Source organism: Mus musculus, chromosome 1 (assembly GCF_000001635.26).
Source record: "Mus musculus strain C57BL/6J chromosome 1, GRCm38.p6 C57BL/6J".
Classification (NCBI taxonomy): Eukaryota; Metazoa; Chordata; class Mammalia; order Rodentia; family Muridae; genus Mus; species Mus musculus.
In genome coordinates this window covers 183,098,812-183,117,157 of record NC_000067.6, presented here as the reverse complement: position 1 = coordinate 183,117,157, position 18,346 = coordinate 183,098,812, and the positions used below count along the sequence as shown (strand labels likewise).

At 44.9% G+C, this 18,346-nt stretch overlaps 1 protein-coding gene across 5 annotated transcripts in view; it reads left to right on the top strand.

Moving 5' to 3' along the window:
* Disp1 (dispatched RND transporter family member 1) overlaps positions 1-18,346 on the top strand; it is a 135,274-nt gene that overhangs the window by 104,380 nt on the left and 12,548 nt on the right. For all 5 annotated transcript variants that reach the window (NM_001278218.1, NM_001278219.1, NM_026866.3 and 2 more), the window contains 3 exons: positions 10,011-10,040; positions 17,118-17,241; positions 18,111-18,238. In NM_001278218.1, the coding sequence (NP_001265147.1) occupies positions 10,011-10,040; positions 17,118-17,241; positions 18,111-18,238 (282 nt within the window). The remainder of the gene's footprint in view (positions 1-10,010; positions 10,041-17,117; positions 17,242-18,110; positions 18,239-18,346) is intronic.

The window sequence follows — 18,346 nt, the reverse complement described above, 5'->3', positions numbered from 1 at the left end:
GAGATCTGGAGCCAAACTAATGACTCATTGCAGTGAACATTTGCAAGTGAAGATGTGTGGACAGAGGGATACACTGCGGGACACACTGACACAATACAGCTTCCACAATGAGATGTTTTCTATGCTTTGTTTTTTCCTTTTCCTTTTCGTTTTTCCTTTTTCCCTTCCTTCCTTCCTTCCTTCCTTCCTTCCTTCCTTCCTTCCTTCCTTCCTTCCTCCCTCCCTCCCTCCCTCCCTCCCTCCCTCCCTCCCTCCCTCCCTCCCTCCCTCCTTCCTTCCTTCCTTCTTTTTTTTTTTTTTTTTTTAAATTTTGGAAAGGGAAGTTGCAAGGGCGAAGGGCAGACAGGGAAACGAGTGGGGCAGAAGTATGTGCTGTGAAACTACAAAGAATCAATACAAAGTTAAAAAAGTAAAATGTAAGGGAAAATCAAGTGTCCCCACTTCCTGTTCTCAGAAGTGAAACAGGAATCTCTGCAGATGTTGGACAATACATTAGACTCCCCTCCTCCTGAGAAACGGCTGGCACAGCAGCTGCAAGGAGTCACTTACACTTTGGAATTCCGTGGGACGCGTCGGACCGTTGTTTAACTCCTTTCCCCGGAGTCCTGTCTGAGTTGAATTCAAGAAAGATGACTAATATTAAGAAGGGTTTGTAATTCCTACCTTGAATGTAGGTATACTAAAAATTAGACAAATTTAGAATACAAAATAACCGGAGTTTAGGAATGGTGGTTGCATTTATACTGTGTTATATTTACTTTATTCTCTGCATATGGGTGTTTTGCCTACATGTGTTTCTATGCTCAGTGCATATGATGTGCATAGAAGTTAGAAGTGGACATCAGGTCCCTGTTAGAACTGGTTGTGAGCCTCCATGTGGATGCTGGGAATCAAACCTAGGTCTTAGGAAGAGAAGCAAATGCTCTTAACCACCGACCGAGCCATCCTCCCAGCTCCTATCTTTACTTTGCTCTCAATTAATAAAAGCCTTGGCCTGCTATAACAGAGTCAATTTTAGATTGGATACAAATTAAGCAATTGATCTGAGCTTACTTAAACAAGGCAGTGTTTGCTTTCACTGAGGTATAATCACCATGCGAAATCTCATCTGAGGAACGCGTGGTTTGTAATGAAAACATAAAAGTGAGTTTTTATGGACATAACCCATAACATTCTGAAAGCAGCAGTACTTGTGTGTCTTATCTTAATGAAATATATTTGTTGTGTTCAGCTTAATAAAAGCCACCAGAACACAAAGCTGACCCCAACCTCCAGACCAGTGTTCTGGACCACACTGTGTCATTACCCAGACTGCCACTGACTTCACACGAGGAAGCTCAGAAACAAGTTCTTGTCTAAAGCCAAGCATGGGAACATAGCTTGAGGCATTTCTACTTACTGAATGTGTACCATCCCATATCCCATATCCAGTATCCCATATCCCACATCCCATATCCAGTAGTCCTACCAAGTGTAAACCTTTGTTTAACCTAAATATTTGTTTTTTGTGTAATAACACATGCAGTTAGAACACCTAACACTTGCGATCTTGATTTACATGTTTACAAAGATTTTTGAGAGGCTTCCTAAGTCGTTGAAGTTAAATTCTTGTACATTTTTTTTGGTCACCATTTTATACCAAGCCCCCTCACTGAAGCACCTCCCAAGTTGGGCTTCTTGTCTTTAGTGTTCCTCGTCTCAAGTTTATCCTGCCCAGGCCTATCAGCTCAGTCCTCCATAGCAGCTCCTCCATAGCAGCAGCTTCTACCAGAGCAGTTCTTGCTTTTGGAGCTTGAGCCGCTTCTTGTTCCCATCTCTTGATCTCTCCTCCGCGTTCAGGCTCTTGGTGGCTGTGTGCACGCACGCTGCTTCAGGAATGCCCAGGGCAGGAAGTGGGCAGCACTGCTTCCATGCCTTGCCTCCTGTCTCTCTTGGTAACACTTAGTTTAGGTGTAGTAAATATTAGGCTTAAATAGGATTAAGAATAGTTTTTAAATTCAATCTATTTTAAGTTCTTTGAAAGCTTCTTATCGGGGTAGAATGCTGCTTCTTTTAGTCTACATGGTAGTCTTAAAAAACTGAAACCATTCAAGGTAGTGGCCTTTCCTGATTCTCTTCCCATCCGTCCTGTGTCCTCTATGATAAACTAGTTTGGTTTGTTCCCTTCCCTCTTCATAAATGCATCTGTGCGTTTGTACGTGGTTCACATAACCAATGTATAACTTGCTGGACACTTAGCTTTGCCATGTAGCCCTTTCCATGTCAGTGTGTGTGTGTGTGTGTATTCTCTGCAGCGTCTCATGGCATGGGGCACAGCACCATTCATTTAGGCATCATCCTTGCTGCTAGATTGGCACTCACCCCTGACCTCAGTGAGCACCCTGCACACACACCCTCTTGTCTGCCTGGAACAGTTGCTGCTGAGACAGCTTTCCCCACTCCGCCTTCTGTCCTTTCTCAGCTAACAAGCACTGAGGCCTCAGTGTACAGCTGCTTTTCCAGGGCTGGGTGTGGGTTCTAGGCACGGCTTTCCTGCTCGTAACTAAGCGGCTTGAGACCTCTTTCTCCTTTGAATGAGTGGCTCGTGAGGTTCCTTACAGTCCTAAAGGCCTCATGCCAATTGGGCCCGTGGGAGTTATGCCATCCCTTTCACAGTACCGAGAATCACTCCAGGGTCTGTACACCCTCACCAAGTGTGCTGCCACCGAGTCCCACCCCTGGTCCCTGTCAGTTTTTATATTCAGCTATTAGCAAGTGTCACAGAAGCTAAAGGAAGAGCTCTGTCTGTTTCCTCATGAGTCGTCTGTATCACTTAACCATGCTTGATGGATTTCCAAAAGAACTACATTAACAGGAGTCGTTAATGATCAGTGAGTTTCAGAAAGCCGCTCCCATGCTAGCCCCCAAGTCTTGAGTAATGCAGGGACGTTTTCATGAAGTGTGGATAAACCCCTGCTCCTCCCACATATCTTCTGATCTCACTATTCTGATCTCACTATCCTCTTATGTATTAAGCATATGCTAAGTTTACTTTTTTAGTGTTTAGGAAGCATACAGTTTATCAGGTGCTCCTCAAATGTTAATCTCCACTCTGACTTTCTTCTCACCTCTTGGTTTATTTTGTGTCTCGTCTGTTCAGCTACTTCTGATATCAAGATAGACAACATCTTTAGCCTGCATCTCTTAAGCATTCAGAAAATGCACTACACACACGGTTGTGGTTCCTGTCTTCCCTCGAGTCCCTTGACACAGACCATAAACACTCCTCTGTGGTGCGTGAGGAATGCTCTGGAGTGCAGGCTTAGCTTGTCTCCGGGTATCTGTTTCATGCTCAGATGGAGCCTGTGTGCCAGGGATGATTCATGCAAATACTTAATGACGAAGGATGGTTTTGTTTTTGTTGGAAATCTTTGAAAGAGCGATCATCAAAGTGCAGACTCCTCATTTCAGATTCTTTCTGGGACACACGAGCACTTCCTGGGTATCCCCTGACAGTGATGCCACGGCACTGTGTGGTGCCACTGCTGAGACCCACCGTGCTGCTTGATGCCTTTCTGGCTTTGCTGTGGAGCCTACTGTAGAGCTCAGACACACCCAGAGCCCTCTTTTGTAGGTTTGGTCTTCTCACTTGCTGGGAGCTGGCTAGAATGTAGAAGGCTGAGCTGTCCCTGAGCTGCCTGCAGTGGCCATTCTGCACTTACCAGAGACACCCAGCTGGAGGCGGGTTTTCATATTGTATCTTCACTCCTTTGTCCTACGGTTCCTTCTTCCAAAAGTATGAAAAGTACATCAAGAGGAGCAAGCCTAAAGCCATTGCTTTCCTCGCCCTAGTCTCCTGTGAACTTTGCTGTTTCTCCACTTCTTTTGCTTGCCACCTTCTTTGAAAGCTCCAGTCACCTCCCTGCTCTCCCCACTGACTGGTTGCACCATGAGTGTGTAGTATGTTCACAGGCACTCACTGGCCATCAGAGGACAGGAACCGAGCTTTCTAGCACTGTTGCCCTTCCCTGGCTGAGGTGCTGATGACAGTTACTATTTATGGGTACTCTAGTTTGCAAGTGCTTTTAAAAGCCTGTTTGATGCTTTCTTGAGGAAAAGACTAGCACGCAGTGAGTCTGTGGCTAGGGAACTGTCAAGAACCACACCATAGTGCCCATAGTGTCCAAGTGCTATCTGTCCTGAGGCCTCTTTTCTCTGCAAGGAGAAGGCTAAGTCTAACTGAATCGGCTGAAGGCTGTTGTGTCTTGAGTTGAATGGTTTGACTGTCTGGAAGCAGGCATGATACCAAAAGGTGAATTAACCCTCCAAAAGATTGTGTGTGTGTGTGTGTGTGTGTGTGTGTGTGTGTGTGTGTCTGTCTGTCTGTCTGTCTGTCTGTTTAACCTGGCTGTTGATTAGCACTGGACACTGAAGGGCAGATGTGATGCTCTGATGGACATAGGGGACACTCTCAAAGTTAGACTTTCCCCGGGATCAGCTTGAGGAAGGAGGGGTAGAGAAAGCAGCCCTGAAGAGCGACGCTTTCAAGAGGTTTTACCTGTGTCGTGGGAGAATGTTTCTAACATCTGCTTGCCATGCCTGTTAGTACAGAAACTTCAAAAGAATCTAATGTTTCTCTAGGAGGGAGCATCTTTGTGGTAACCTCAGTCTTTCTTTTCAGCTGATGTTGGCAGTTTCTGCATATCTAAAGTAAAGTGAAGCCTGCACTTCCTCAGGGAGTGAAGGTCAGACATCCCCAACAGTTTCTCAGCTTAGAAACAGAAAGTGATGGAGAGGGGGAGGAAAAATGTTTCTGTGTTTTACAGCCCAAATGTATTCCGTAAAATCCCATTTCTGTGAGAATTCTTCCTATGAAGTAGTTCAGAATTGTAGCTTTCTGGACCTTTTTTTTTTTTTTTGCTCTAAGGATAGCAACGTCTCCTAACTTGTGTGGTTTCAGGGTGTCCTGAGGCGTGACATGGCACTGGTTGATGTCCCTGCTCAGCGCTGTAATCTCTCTGTATATAGAGTACATTCTCCTCAGAGCTCAGTGATGGCTCTGCCCATGCTGTTCCTGTGGCGCCGTCTCTGAGTGTCAGCGTGTAGTTGTGGGTTTGGTTACCCAGCTCTGTGAAAATGTTAAAATATATATATATATATATATACATACATGTGTTAAGTGGGTATATATGTGGTATGTGAATTATATTCCAATACTATTAAAATAAAACTTAATATATAATTAACATCTGGAAATATGGGCTCATGGATTCTCCCATAGATGTATCTAAAGGACATGGATGTTTCTTGACTTCTCCAGGAGTGAGCATTGTTATGGAAAGGATGCTCTGCTTCTGAGCTGCGCCCATGATGGCTCTGCCAGCTCACCTAGCCCTCTGTGTGCAACCCACAGCCCCAGCAATGCTGTGCAGTGAGTGCGGGAGCTGCTTTCTCCTCCAAATACGTGGTTCCCCTCCCAGCACGTGACACTAGTGCTTACCAAAGCGATGGGAGCTAGGTAGGCTTGTCTTCCTAATTATGACTTCTTTTTTTTTTTTTTTATGTAATAATCATTTTTATTTTTTTTTATTAGGTATTTAGCTCGTTTACATTTCCAATGCTATACCAAAAGTCCCCCTTACCCACCCACCCCCACTCCCCTACCCACCCACTCCCCCCCTTTGGCCCTGGCGTTCCCCTGTACCGGGGCACACAAAGTCTGCGTGTCCAATGGGCCTCTTTCCAGTGATGGCCGACTAGGCCATCTTTTGATACATATGCAGCTAGAGTCAAGAGCTCCGGGGTACTGGTTAGTTCATAATGTTGTTCCACCTATAGGGTTGAAGATCCCTTTAGCTCCTTGGGTACTTTCTCTAGCTCCTCCATTGGGAGCCCTGTGATCCATCCATTAGCTGACTGTGAGCATCCACTTCTGTGTTTGCTAGGCCCCGGCATAGTCTCACAAGAGACAGCTACATCTGGGTCCTTTCAGTAAAATCTTGCTAGTGTATGCAATGGTGTCAGCATTTGGAAGCTGATTATGGGGTGGATCCCTGGATATGGCAGTCTCTACATGGTCCATCCTTTCATCTCAGCTCCATACTTTGTTTCTGTAACTCCTTCCATGGGTGTTTTGTTCCCACTTCTAAGGAGGGGCATAGTGTCCACATTTCAGTCTTCATTTTTCTTGAGTTTCATGTGTTTAGGAAATTGTATCTTATATCGTGGGTATCCTAGGTTTTGGGCTAGTATCCACTTATCAGTGAGTACATATTGTGTGAGTTCCTTTGTGATTGTGTTACCTCACTCAGGATGATGCTCTCCAGGTCCATCCATTTGGCTAGGAATTTCATAAATTCATTCTTTTTAATAGCTGAGTAGTACTCCATTGTGTAGATGTACCACATTTTCTGTATCCATTCCTCTGTTGAGGGGCATCTGGGTTCTTTCTAATTATGACTTCTAAACTCCATTTGTGTATAGACACGGAAAGAAAGCGCTCTCTCTCCCTCTCTCCCTCTCTCTCTCTCTCTCTCTCTCTCTCTCTCTCTGTGTGTGTGTGTGTGTGTGTGTGTGTGTGTGTGAAGGAAATTGCTGCCTTACTGCCTTAGGCAAATTAGATAAAGACAATTGCTATTAAGAAAAATTATTATTGAATTAGGCATGGAGAAATAAATATAAAAGGTTCATGGGGGGAAGCTACCAACACATGGATGGTATCACAGCCATCATTCTCAGGATATTTATAAATCCCGAGTCCTAAGCCAGAGAAGACAGCGCCCCCTCTGTGTGGTTTGTGTGGAGGGTGCCTGCTGAGCAGGTATGGGTAAATTACACTCCCATGGTCACAGAGTACATGTAGTATGCTTTTTTAAAAAAAGATCTTTTTTTAAAATTTAACCATCCAAGTAAGAGTTCCTGACATACTGAATCATAGAGCCCCCGCTATAGGATGCAGAGACATAAACCAAAGGAAAAAAGTTTAGGAAAATATGGCACTTTGACCCTGAGTTTGAATGCATAGGGGAGGTAGACAGACAGACAGAGACAGAGAGAAATTAAATGTACCCACAAACCCGTTGTTGTTTGTGCCCCCAGCTTCTTGCTGTCTTTATTTCTAGTGGTACTAACTTTACCTCCTTGGACAGGAGCAGAGTGATCACATACTGACCTAACAAGTATTGATTTATATCTATAAAGGGGCTATCTATTACACTGAGGTATAGAAATGAGGCTACAGATGTTTCTTCTATAGAAATGTAGGCTTAAAGAGTTTAAAATAGTTTCTGCATACAGAGAAAGAATGTATTGTTATGTATTCTTAGAAATGCTGTGAATATTGTCTTATTATAAAGCACAAACCTATATTGTTCTTACTAGGAACAGACTTTGAGTCCACATCTCTCAAGAGAAAAGAAACCCCTCTTCTTCTGTGGAGACTAATATTTCACAGTTGTCCCTCAGGGTTTCCTTCTCTCATGGCTCCACAAACACACAGCCACAGCGCACACAGCAACAATAAGCCAACAAGGGGCTTCAGAGAAAGCTGCACACACAAGACAAGTGTCATGGGTGTACAGATGTGGAAGGGGGGAATATTGCAGCCCACCCCAGACAAAGAACTATGTATCACCGATGACTGCTGAAGGGAGACTTAGCCTCCCCAGATAGGAGTTCCTGTACCAGATGTCTACTGCCGAGTGAGCAGCCTTGAAACCACATACACACTAACAACAAACGTGGACTCAGCAGGGTGTATTTATATCAGTAGTAATCAAAGGAAAGGAGGCTTTTGATTTGAGAGTGGAAAGAAGACATGGGAGGAGCTGGAGGGAGGAAGGATTAAGGGCAAGTTATGTAACTTTCAAATAAAACCATTTTTTCTTAAAGAAGCTTCAGTCCGTACAGCTCTTAAACTGAGAACGCAAGAGAGCAAAAGCCAGCTGAGCTTGTCTCTGAGGCCAGGCCTGAGGCACCAGGATGCTGTTCCCATAGTGATGCTGAGCTTGTCTCTGAGGCCGGGCCTGGGGCACCTGGAATGCACCTCTCGGAGAGCCAGGCTGGACCTGTGGTCTCAGCACTTATTCCAGCTTCCCCGTTTCGGTGGATGTATGGGTAAAGCATGAGTTGCAGAGCACACGCGTTCTGCCGAAATAGGTTCACGCACAGTGCATTCCACAGTGTAAGCCATGGAGCCTGTCTCATCATGACTTTGCTAGACATTAGATGAGAACATTTTAGGAAATTCAGTGACAAATGAAGCTGGAAATACAAAAGAAAATCCTCCTCAAGAAATCCCAGAGTAGGCTCTGACCTGGGGGAGGAGCCAAAGCGCTGGTGGGAGGACTGGAGGCAGCGTTCCATTGCAGCAGATTTCACACCAGGGCGTCTGAACCTAGGAAATGTGGTCATTGGGTCACCAGATAGTCACGCGCCTATCTGTATTACCAAAGCCATTCTCAAACTTTTGTGCTCATGGCCCCTTTACACAAAATGGAAAGGGGGTTGTTTTACTCAGCTAGCTAAAATGGATCATATTGGAATTGAACCTGAGAAAATATAAGTTAACATAATAATAATAATAATAATAATAATAATAGCAGCAAGTGACATGTGGTGAGGCAAACCTGCCAATCTCAGCAGCTCGGGAGGGTGAGGTGAGAGGGTGGCACATTCCAGGTGCTCCTGAGCTACAGAGCGAGGCCAACACAAGCTCAATCAACTTGGTGAAGTCCACTCAAAAATTTTAAAAAGAGCGTCTTTGCTAACTCTGTTGATATACTTGCTTCATCTGTGTGAGGCTGTGCTCAGTCTCTAGTACTGAAAGCATCTATATATAATAAGCCCATTATGTATTAATGGAAATACTGTTTTCATGAAAAGCACTTTAACAACAGCTTGTGATACGAGAAGCCCTTCTCTTTTCTTATGAGTCTGATGTGTGTTCATCACAGCCGGGGTCTGATCGCAGGCAGCATGTTGCAGCCTGTTTGGTTGAGGTATATGAAGAAAATCTGTCCTTCCATAGATAATGTATTTGGCCCTCACAGACCTCACCAAAGGGTCTCGGGTCCCTGTGGCCTTGAGGCCACACTGAGAACCACTGTGCTGTAAACCGTGACGCATGAATAGCGGCTCTGTTTGTTCACCGAGTCTTTATTAACAAGGTGACCATGGGCCAGCAAAGGAGAAACTAACCAATCTGGGAGGGATAGAGGTCAGAAGTTGAGGCTGGATTGTAATTTCTTTAGCAAGCTTAATGTTGTATATTTGTGTGGCAGGGCACCATGATTAGAGGGACTAGTTACAGACACTATGAGGAGGTGGTGACTTGAAATACAAGCCCATCCTTGTTAAAGTGATTGGGAGAGTCAGTAGTCAGAAGTTAAAGACAAGAGAGTCAGCTGCTCTCTGAGAGGAAACAGCATTTCTAGCACAAGAAGGTATTGATGTCAGGGTGGGGGATGAGAGGCGGCTGCTTGTGCTGGAGACTTAGCACTCCTGGCAGAGAGAGAGAGAGAGAGAGAGAGAGAGAGAGAGAGAGAGAGAGAACCAGCTCTGCTGGGCATGGGTTCTGGAGCTCACCTTTGGGTCCTGCCGGAATTCCATCAGGAGTCCTCAAAGGTGCCACCTCTGCTCAGCCACCTGAACATGTCTTCCAGAGTACAAAGACCCTGCAGTAGGGGTTCAGTTTCTCCACATGTTTTTGACATTCCCTGAGCCATCTCTCTTAACTCTCGTGGTAGGCTTAATGGGAGGGGTACTAAGCCCAGTGTTGGCATGGAGTGGGGAGTACCAAGTTCAGTGTTGACATATATGTGGAGAGTACTAAGTCCAGTGTTGGTGTGGGGGTGGGGGAGTACTAAGTCCAGCGTTGGGGGGGGAGTACTAAGCCCATTGTTGGTGTGGGGGGTTACTAAGCCCAGTGTTGGCATGGGGGGGTACTAAGCCCAGTGTTGGCATGAGGGGGCCTTTGTACATTAAGTAACTTTGTTTCTGATCATTATTTCTTTGCTTTTTCCTTTTTCCAGGCCGTCCAGACCTTTCAAGTTCCCGAGAAGGTAGAGTAATTTAAGTCATCCTTCTTGATAATAACTCCTCTGTATTCCCACCTCTTTGCTTTCTCCACATTTTGTTTTTTCCACTATCTTCATGCATATTTTTATGAAGGAAAAATTCATTTCTCATGCATTATCTGCTTTCAGAACTCTATATCTACAAACTCGCTTTTCAGTCTTATGGTAGATTTTCTTATTTAAATTCTCCTGGGATCTGCATTTGTATTTGTGTAGCTGTTTTGCATTTTTCCTATTTAAGTTGCCTTCTTTCTTTTCCTCAGTGGGAGGGGGAAGAGTCACATGCACCTTCATTATCTTATTTTTCTTGAGTAACAATATCTGCCATTTTGTCAACTAGTGTGACTTCAATACATGGTAGTTTATTTCAAATGCATTAGGTGTTTTTCTTTTTAAAAATAAATTGTAACTATATTAAGGTAAAGGTATTCGTTTACATGGGAATTATTTTATTTTTAACTATGTATATATGTGTGTCTGTATGGGATATATGCACATGAGTATGGCTACCTGTGAGGGCAAGGGGTGTCAGATCTGAAGCTAGTGTTACAAGGAGTTGTGTGATACTTGATGCAGGTGATGGGAATAGAACTTGGGTCCTCTGCAAGAGCTCTATGTACCTTTACCTGCCAAACTCTAGACAGCTGTAATAGATAGAATTCCTGAAAACAAAGCAAAGGCATGGTTCTTTCTTCCTGTTACAGTGTGGTTCTAGGTACATGGTCCAAGCTTCCTATACAGTGTGGTTCTAGGTACACCGTCCTATCTCCCTTATACAGTATGGTTCTAGGTACATGGTCTCATCCCCCTATACAGTGTGGTTCTAGGTACATGGTCTCATCCCCCTATACAGTGTGGTTCTAGGTACATGGTCTCATCCCCCTATACAGTGTGGTTCTAGGTACACCGTCCTATCTCCCTTATACAGTATGGTTCTAGGTACATGGTCTCATCCCCCTATACAGTGTGGTTCTAGGTACACCGTCCTATCTCCCTTATACAGTATGGTTCTAGGTACATGGTCTCATCCCCCTATACAGTGTGGTTCTAGGTACATGGTCTCATCCCCCTATACAGTGTGGTTCTAGGTACATGGTCTCATCCCCCTATACAGTGTGGTTCTAGGTACACCGTCCTATCTCCCTTATACAGTATGGTTCTAGGTACATGGTCTCATCCCCCTATACAGTGTGGTTCTAGGTACAGTACTATCTCTATTTAAGAAACTTGAAGTGACCTGTAAGATTCAGCTGCCAGAGAAGCACAAGTAGAAAATAATGCAATCCTCCCAAGGAGAAGACTCACTGTCTAGATGAGCAGATCTCAACTGTGGGTTGTGACCCCCTCTAGGGGTCAAATATCCCTTACACAGGAGTCACATAGCAGAACCTTGCATATCAGATATTTACATTATGACTCACAACAGTACCAAATTTTCAGTTATGAAATTGCAACAAAATAATCTTATGGTTGGGGGTCACCATAACGTGAGGAACTGAATTAAAGGGTCACAGAATTAGAAAGGTTGAGAAGCACTGGTTTAGAGTAACATTCTGCGTCCCAAGGGAAACACTCACTGTCTAAAGTAAAATTCTCATTAGTAAACTCTCCTGTTTGAAATAATACTTAAAACTTTGGCAAAATACAATCTATAAATTACATTTTAGCTTTCTTTTGTGTCTGTATTATAGACTGGGATCAGGGCCCAGCACACGCTAGACAGTCAGTCGTGAACCAAGAGCATCTGCATGGGCTTTCTTCTGTGGCATCATACGGAGGCTGGAGTGCCCCTATTACTGTCAGCCTTAGTTTGTGAGGCAGGGCCTCTCACTGACCCTAGAGCTCGTGGTTTCAGGTAGGGAGCAATTGCCAGGGTCCTGCCTCAGTCCCTAGTACCTGGCTTTACCGGCTGCCAAGGTTCCAAGCTCTGTGCATAGCAAGCACTTTATCCACTGAACCAAACTGGGGACAGCCCAAGTTTCAACGATTTTGGAGAGCACAACTTTATGATATTTTATATATGTGTGTATTCATATTTTCATCTTATAAAACGGAAATGCTAGACAGGAACTCTATCCTTGTTTCCTTTGCCACAGTCTTGGCAACCATGGTTGTTTTGTGTTGTCTCTTTAATTTGACTACTCTAGGTAGCTCGTTTGAGGAGAGTCACCCAACTCTTGTCCACCATGACTGACTCTATTTAGCATAACATTCAAATTCCAGCACGTGTCATAAGTTTCTTCCTTTTCAGGCTTAATCATATTCTGTTATGCTGTACGTAAATGACCTAGTTCTTCCATACTTGACCTAGTTCTTCCATACTTGACCTAGTTCTTCCACTTTTACCCCTTCCTGCAAGAGAGCGAAACAGAGACATGGGGAAAGATATACAACCAAACATGTCATATTAACAAAAAGAATTTCACTTATCTGGAAATAATGATTTTTTTCAGCTGACTAAAGGTTTAACATTTTGAAAAGATTTGGGTTTTCCTCTGCTACCAAATTGGTTTTTAAAAAGTCTTAATAGCTTCTTTAAGAATATCAACCTATCAATACAGCTTACTCAGAACAGCTTTCCTGAGTCCCCAATCCCACCTCACCTGGAAGTGATCTCCTGGTTTTCACTGGCAAATCTTTGCTTCTGTTCTTTAACCCATCCTTTGCCTGCCTTTGGGGGTTATTTGTACCTGTTTGAGTGTCTACACTTAGTTGTAAATTCCTTGAGCCAATCTTTGCATTCCCACAATGCCTTGCATCCTCACTGTTTGGTTTACCGTTAGAGAGGAATTGATACCTCACACAAAGGAGTTGTTTGTCCTATTTTTGTGTGTGGAATTTTTTGAATCTGAGTCATTCTTCCCATTAGATTGACAATTGATGCCACCAGAAACATGAACATTTTGAAATGACTGTCCTTAAGGGACAAGACAAATTGAAAGGATTATGGGGGGGGGGGGGGAACGGGGTAGCAGTAGGCTATGGGAGGAAGGATTCCTTAGAGAAGAAGATCTTACTGTTGGCTCAGATCAGAAAGGGTTGGAAACCAAGACCAGTTAGTTTGGGCCCAAAAGTCAGGAGAGTAATGGCTGCTAGGGACTAAGGTGGGAGGGCTGGTCAGGAGAGGGCCCATCATGTCATACCCTTCAGGCTCCTAGGGACTGAGGTGGAGGGCTGGTCAGGAGAGGGCCCATCATGTCATACCCTTCAGGCTCCTAGGGACTGAGGTGGAGGGCTGGTCAGGAGAGGGCCCATCATGTCATACCCTTCAGGCTCTTAGGGACTGAGGTGGGAGGGCTGGTCAGGAGAGGGCCCATCATGTCATACCCTTCAGGCTCCTAGGGACTGAGGTGGAGGGCTGGTCAGGAGAGGGCCCATCATGTCATACCCTTCAGGCTCCTAGGGACTGAGGTGGAGGGCTGGTCAGGAGAGGGCCCATCATGTCATACCCTTCAGGCTCTTAGGGACTGAGGTGGGAGGGCTGGTCAGGAGAGGGCCCATCATGTCATACCCTTCAGGCTCTTAGGGACTGAGGTGGGAGGGCTGGTCAGGAGAGGGCCCATCATGTCATACCCTTCAGGCTCCTAGGGACTGAGGTGGAGGGCTGGTCAGGAGAGGGCCCATCATGTCATACCCTTCAGGCTCTTAGGGACTGAGGTGGGAGGGCTGGTCAGGAGAGGGCCCATCATGTCATACCCTTCAGGCTCTTAGGGACTGAGGTGGAGGGCTGGTCAGCAGAAGGGCCCCAGTCACATCACACCCTTCAGGGAAGTTTGTGGAAAGAGAAAAATGTTTCTGGAGAGGCCACAAAGGGTAGGGCAGGGGAGGAGCAAATGATTCGCTATGGAGACTGAGTGGTCAGTTCCGAGCATCCTCTTGTATGATGTTACCTCTGCATAAGACACTCACTTAGCAACTATTTCCAGAGAAAGCGGAGCAATCAAGTTGAGCCTCTGTAAGTATAATCAAGGGGCTTCCTATTGGATACCAGTGTAGCACAGCAGTGGCATCCTCAGCCAGGGGCTGCCCTGCACTCAGTCATGGTGCATGGATGCATTTAAGACGTGCTCTTTCTAAGAGGATTTGAGACAGCCAGCTGAAGGATGACAGGAACTTTATACAGTGGTGGCCAGGATGGAACTGCAGGGAGAGCCCCCACCCCCAGCCATTCCCCAGGTCACTTCCTGCCTAACCCAAGTGTTACAGAAAAGGACTGATTCACAGTTGTGCTGTGTTCCTATATAAACACCTCCCAGTTAGAGCAGGTGAGACAAGGTAAGTGCTGCCTGATGTGCGGGCTGATTTGTGGTAAAGGACCAGACCTTTCCAAAATTGTCCTATCGCACATGCGGTTCACTTTGCAAAGGAAATAACATGAACATATTTTACTGTAAGAAGTGAAATGTTATAGGTGTGTCTGTGTGTGTTTTATAAGTCATTTAAAATTTTTCTTTACCCCTCTCAGTTTTATAGGTTTTTTAATCATGATATTATAACCATTGTCTGGACTTCATATCATGCATAAAACATTTATTTTCTCTGTCGTGCCCATAGCTAGGCCTAGACAGCACGGGCGGCAGAGGCACTGTCAGTAACTTGTGGTGTTTAGGAGAAGTGCTTGTCTAAAGGGCTGTGCATCCCCCACAGTGCTCAGCACACTCAAGATGGCAATGCAGAACAGTTGTCTCTAGGAGAGGCCAGGGTGGGAAACATCTGTTGTGTGCGGAAGGAATTGTGATACAGTGAGGTTAAACGTGTATAAGGAATGTGGCAAAGAACGAACCCTAAACCTTCCACACGTCCCTGGTGCACGTGTGCAGCATGTGGCAGGACTGTGAAATCAAAACCATGTGTTTTCAAAGGAAAGGAAAGCAATTACTGAAAGAGGGTTTTAGGGTTTCTGTGCATCTTTCTTAAGGACACAAAGCAAAAGGCCATTCATTCTACGGATTAATTAAGCCACAGTTGGAAATTAAGCAATGTGAGGCCATTGCCCTCCATTGATAACATTTTGTAAGAAGGAAAGATAGAGATGGATCCCTTTAGAATGTGATGAATAAGCGCTTAGGCCTGGAGCCATTCCTGTTTCTTGGGGCTGATATTCTAAAAGTCACCTGTAAAGTGTTCTCTTTAAAGTGTGAAGTGAGGAGCAAGATGTCTCAGAGTGCTGCTGAGACAAAGGGCATCATTGCTTCAAAACCACTGACTTCTCAAGTCTGTGATTAGTGGACTAGGGAAGAAAGTGGAAGGATGTTTGCATTGGGCCTGTGACCACTCAGGAAGGACATTTGAACAGCCACAGGAAGCACACTGGGGTCATGTGTTCCCATTGTATCCATAGCTATCCTTAAAGGCAGTTCCATCTTGCTGACAAACTGTTCTATTGCAAAGTCTTAAATCCTGAATTTGCAATAAGGCAAATAATGCTCACCCTCGTGTCCCTGCATCTCTGTGGTTTTGCAGAGAGAAATTACTACTAGTGGGACTAGTATTTTTTTTTTCTTTTTGAGACAAGGTCTTACTGCATAGTCCTGGCTAACAGTTGTGGCTGATATAAAACCGCTGTGTAGGCTAGGCTGGTCTTGAACTCACAGAAATCCACCTACATCTGTCTCCCAAGTGCTTGGACTGAGGTTTGGCAAAGGTAGCTGGAGAGACAACTGGGCACTGGGGACAGAACTCTTGTCGTTTGGTTATGAGTAGTCCTTGACAGCTGGGCTGTGTCTTCAACCCTAGAGATGTTTAAGGGTGAATTTGATGAAACAGAATTTGGCAAGTTTACATCTTCCTCATGTCTTTAGTTTCACTTGTGTTGGAAGAGACAGATGGAAACACAATCTTAAAAGCCAGAGTCTAGAACCACATTACCTAAGGCTTTAAGATCTAACTAATTCCTTGGCCTGTCAGTGCCTAAACTTCACCACTGTGAGGTTTAAGCCTAAGATGGTTTGTGCAAGGCACATGAGCCACTAATACTGCAGTAAGTACAAACTCTCACTTATGTTCTTGTTTATGTGAAGGTACTCTAATAGGACAGCAGTGGGAAATGCTAGGCAAGCTCCTTGAGGCACAACAAATTCCTTTAGTAGAGTGGTAATTTGAAGTAAAAAAAATCCCCATTGGGTCAGTTCTGTGGAACTTCAAAACTAGTGCTCTTGGCTTGGAGATTGGAAAAGCTATACAGCAGTATTTCCAAGCCTTTAGAGACCCCAGCTTTATCTGTAATGACTGGCATGTTCTCGCAGAAATTCTTCATAAACACATACTTAAGACGTATCTTTCCATGACCCAGAACTAGCCATCACAGTAGCCCAGAGAGCTGGCCCTGTTGAGAGTAGTGATAACACACTGGATTGGGGTTTCCTTCTTCCAATAAAGACTGGAGCAACTAGAATCTTCCACATACACTTTGATGCTTAGAAAAGTTGTTTCACTGGGTTCTGGCAGACACTGTGTCCATACCTGTGAACATAACTGGGAGTGAGAGGGCAGAGCGTAGTGCAAGAGGGGTTGGAAGTAGCTCCCACAGTCAGAGGCTGTGTGTGAAGAAAGCCACTGAGAGAGTCGGTAAAGGAGGAAGAGACTGGAGCCAGCCTAAGGTGGCTGGAGACGCAGGCGGCACTATGCCACTGTCAATAAAAATTAATTGGGCCCCTCCTACAAAGTACTGTTCTAGGTACTGATGCCCCACTGATTAAACACCCTGCCCTGGTGAACTCAGTCTGCTGATAGTCTGTATTAGCTTCTTTCTAGGAGGAAAGAAAATGGCTCTGGGAAGTGTCTGCTTTTGGTTGTTTTTTAGATTTCACTACACGAATCTGTTTAGAGACTTTTTTTTTTTCTTTTAAAAGAACTGCTGTTTTATCCGACCACTGCTACTTGATCAGAGAAATAAAAAGAGCATGCTCTTGACACTTCCTGCATTGATGTATAAATACTTGTAATTGTATTGGTAAATACCTGCGCTGCTCTAACATATGGGGCTCTAACCCTGCTCGCGGGTAGTCTTCCCTCCACGCTGCTTCTCAGACATCCTCTCTGTGCTTGTTTTGTGCCCCGTAGTTACGCAGCCCTGCTGGCTGACTGGCCTGTGGTGGTCCTGGGCATGTGCACGCTGCTCATCGTGGTCTGTGCCCTGGTGGGGGTCCTAGTGCCAGAGCTCCCCGACTTCTCGGACCCGCTGCTGGTAAGGAGGACCCGACCGGGGTGGCGCCTGAAACCATTTCCCCGAATCAAATACTTAAATGCATGGTGTGTACGTCAGCAGCCCTTTCCTTCTGTGTGTCTGAGGTAGTCTTACACCAAAGCTCTTTGAACTTGTCATCCTCCTGCCTCAGCCCTGTGAGAGATGAGCCACCACACTCAGCTCCCCATTTCTTTCAAAACTTACTGCAGCCACCAGTAAGCATATAGCTCTCATTCTGCAAGTAAAGATGTGTTACCTGTGCCCTTAAGTAAGGTCAAGCAACTGTTCACCCTCAACCCAAGCTCATGCAAAACGTGGGACATCTGACTTCTCCGTCCCCCTGTTTAATCAAGAATGCACATACTCAGAAAGTAATTTTATAAAGACTTTAATACTGTGTATCTCTCCCCACCTCCGAGAAGTTAAAGGCATTTCTGTGTAACTAACATTTAACAGGACCTGTTCAGTAAATGTTCCTCTGGGGTGGAATAGTGACGTAAACGTGATCATGATGACAGTGTGCTCTCTGTAAAACACTCTAACAGTGCATAACACACTTGAGTTTGACCAAGTGCCTGCAGGTTACAATTATGCACTTACTAAATGCTTGGACACAGGTAAATTTCTGATCCACTTCCCCATTTCCCGAGACGTGTAACTGGAGAGCCATATGACTGTCACAGCTAAGAGGAGATGATTATCCACAAGGCCTCGCATTAACACAGGTCTCCTCGGCAGACGTGAAGAATGCCGGTGTTTCCTGTTGAAAACTCTACATCACGTTGCTCTTGCTTTCCTAAGTTGTTAACAAAGCTGTATTTAGTGGGTAATGAAATACACTAATGGGAACACGTAATATCTTGTCTTAGGGTTTTGAACCAAGAGGGACCACGATAGGACAGAGGCTGGTCACGTGGAATAACATGATGCGAAACACAGGGTACAAAGCAACATTGGCCAACTATCCTTATAAGTATGCAGAGGAGCAAGCCCGAAGGTAATCATTTACTTTACGTGACTTTTAGATAAAATACTACTTAGTGAAAATTAAAACACAGGGCTCAGTCGCCACCCAGTTGTCACTGAAATGTCTTGCTAGACTGTG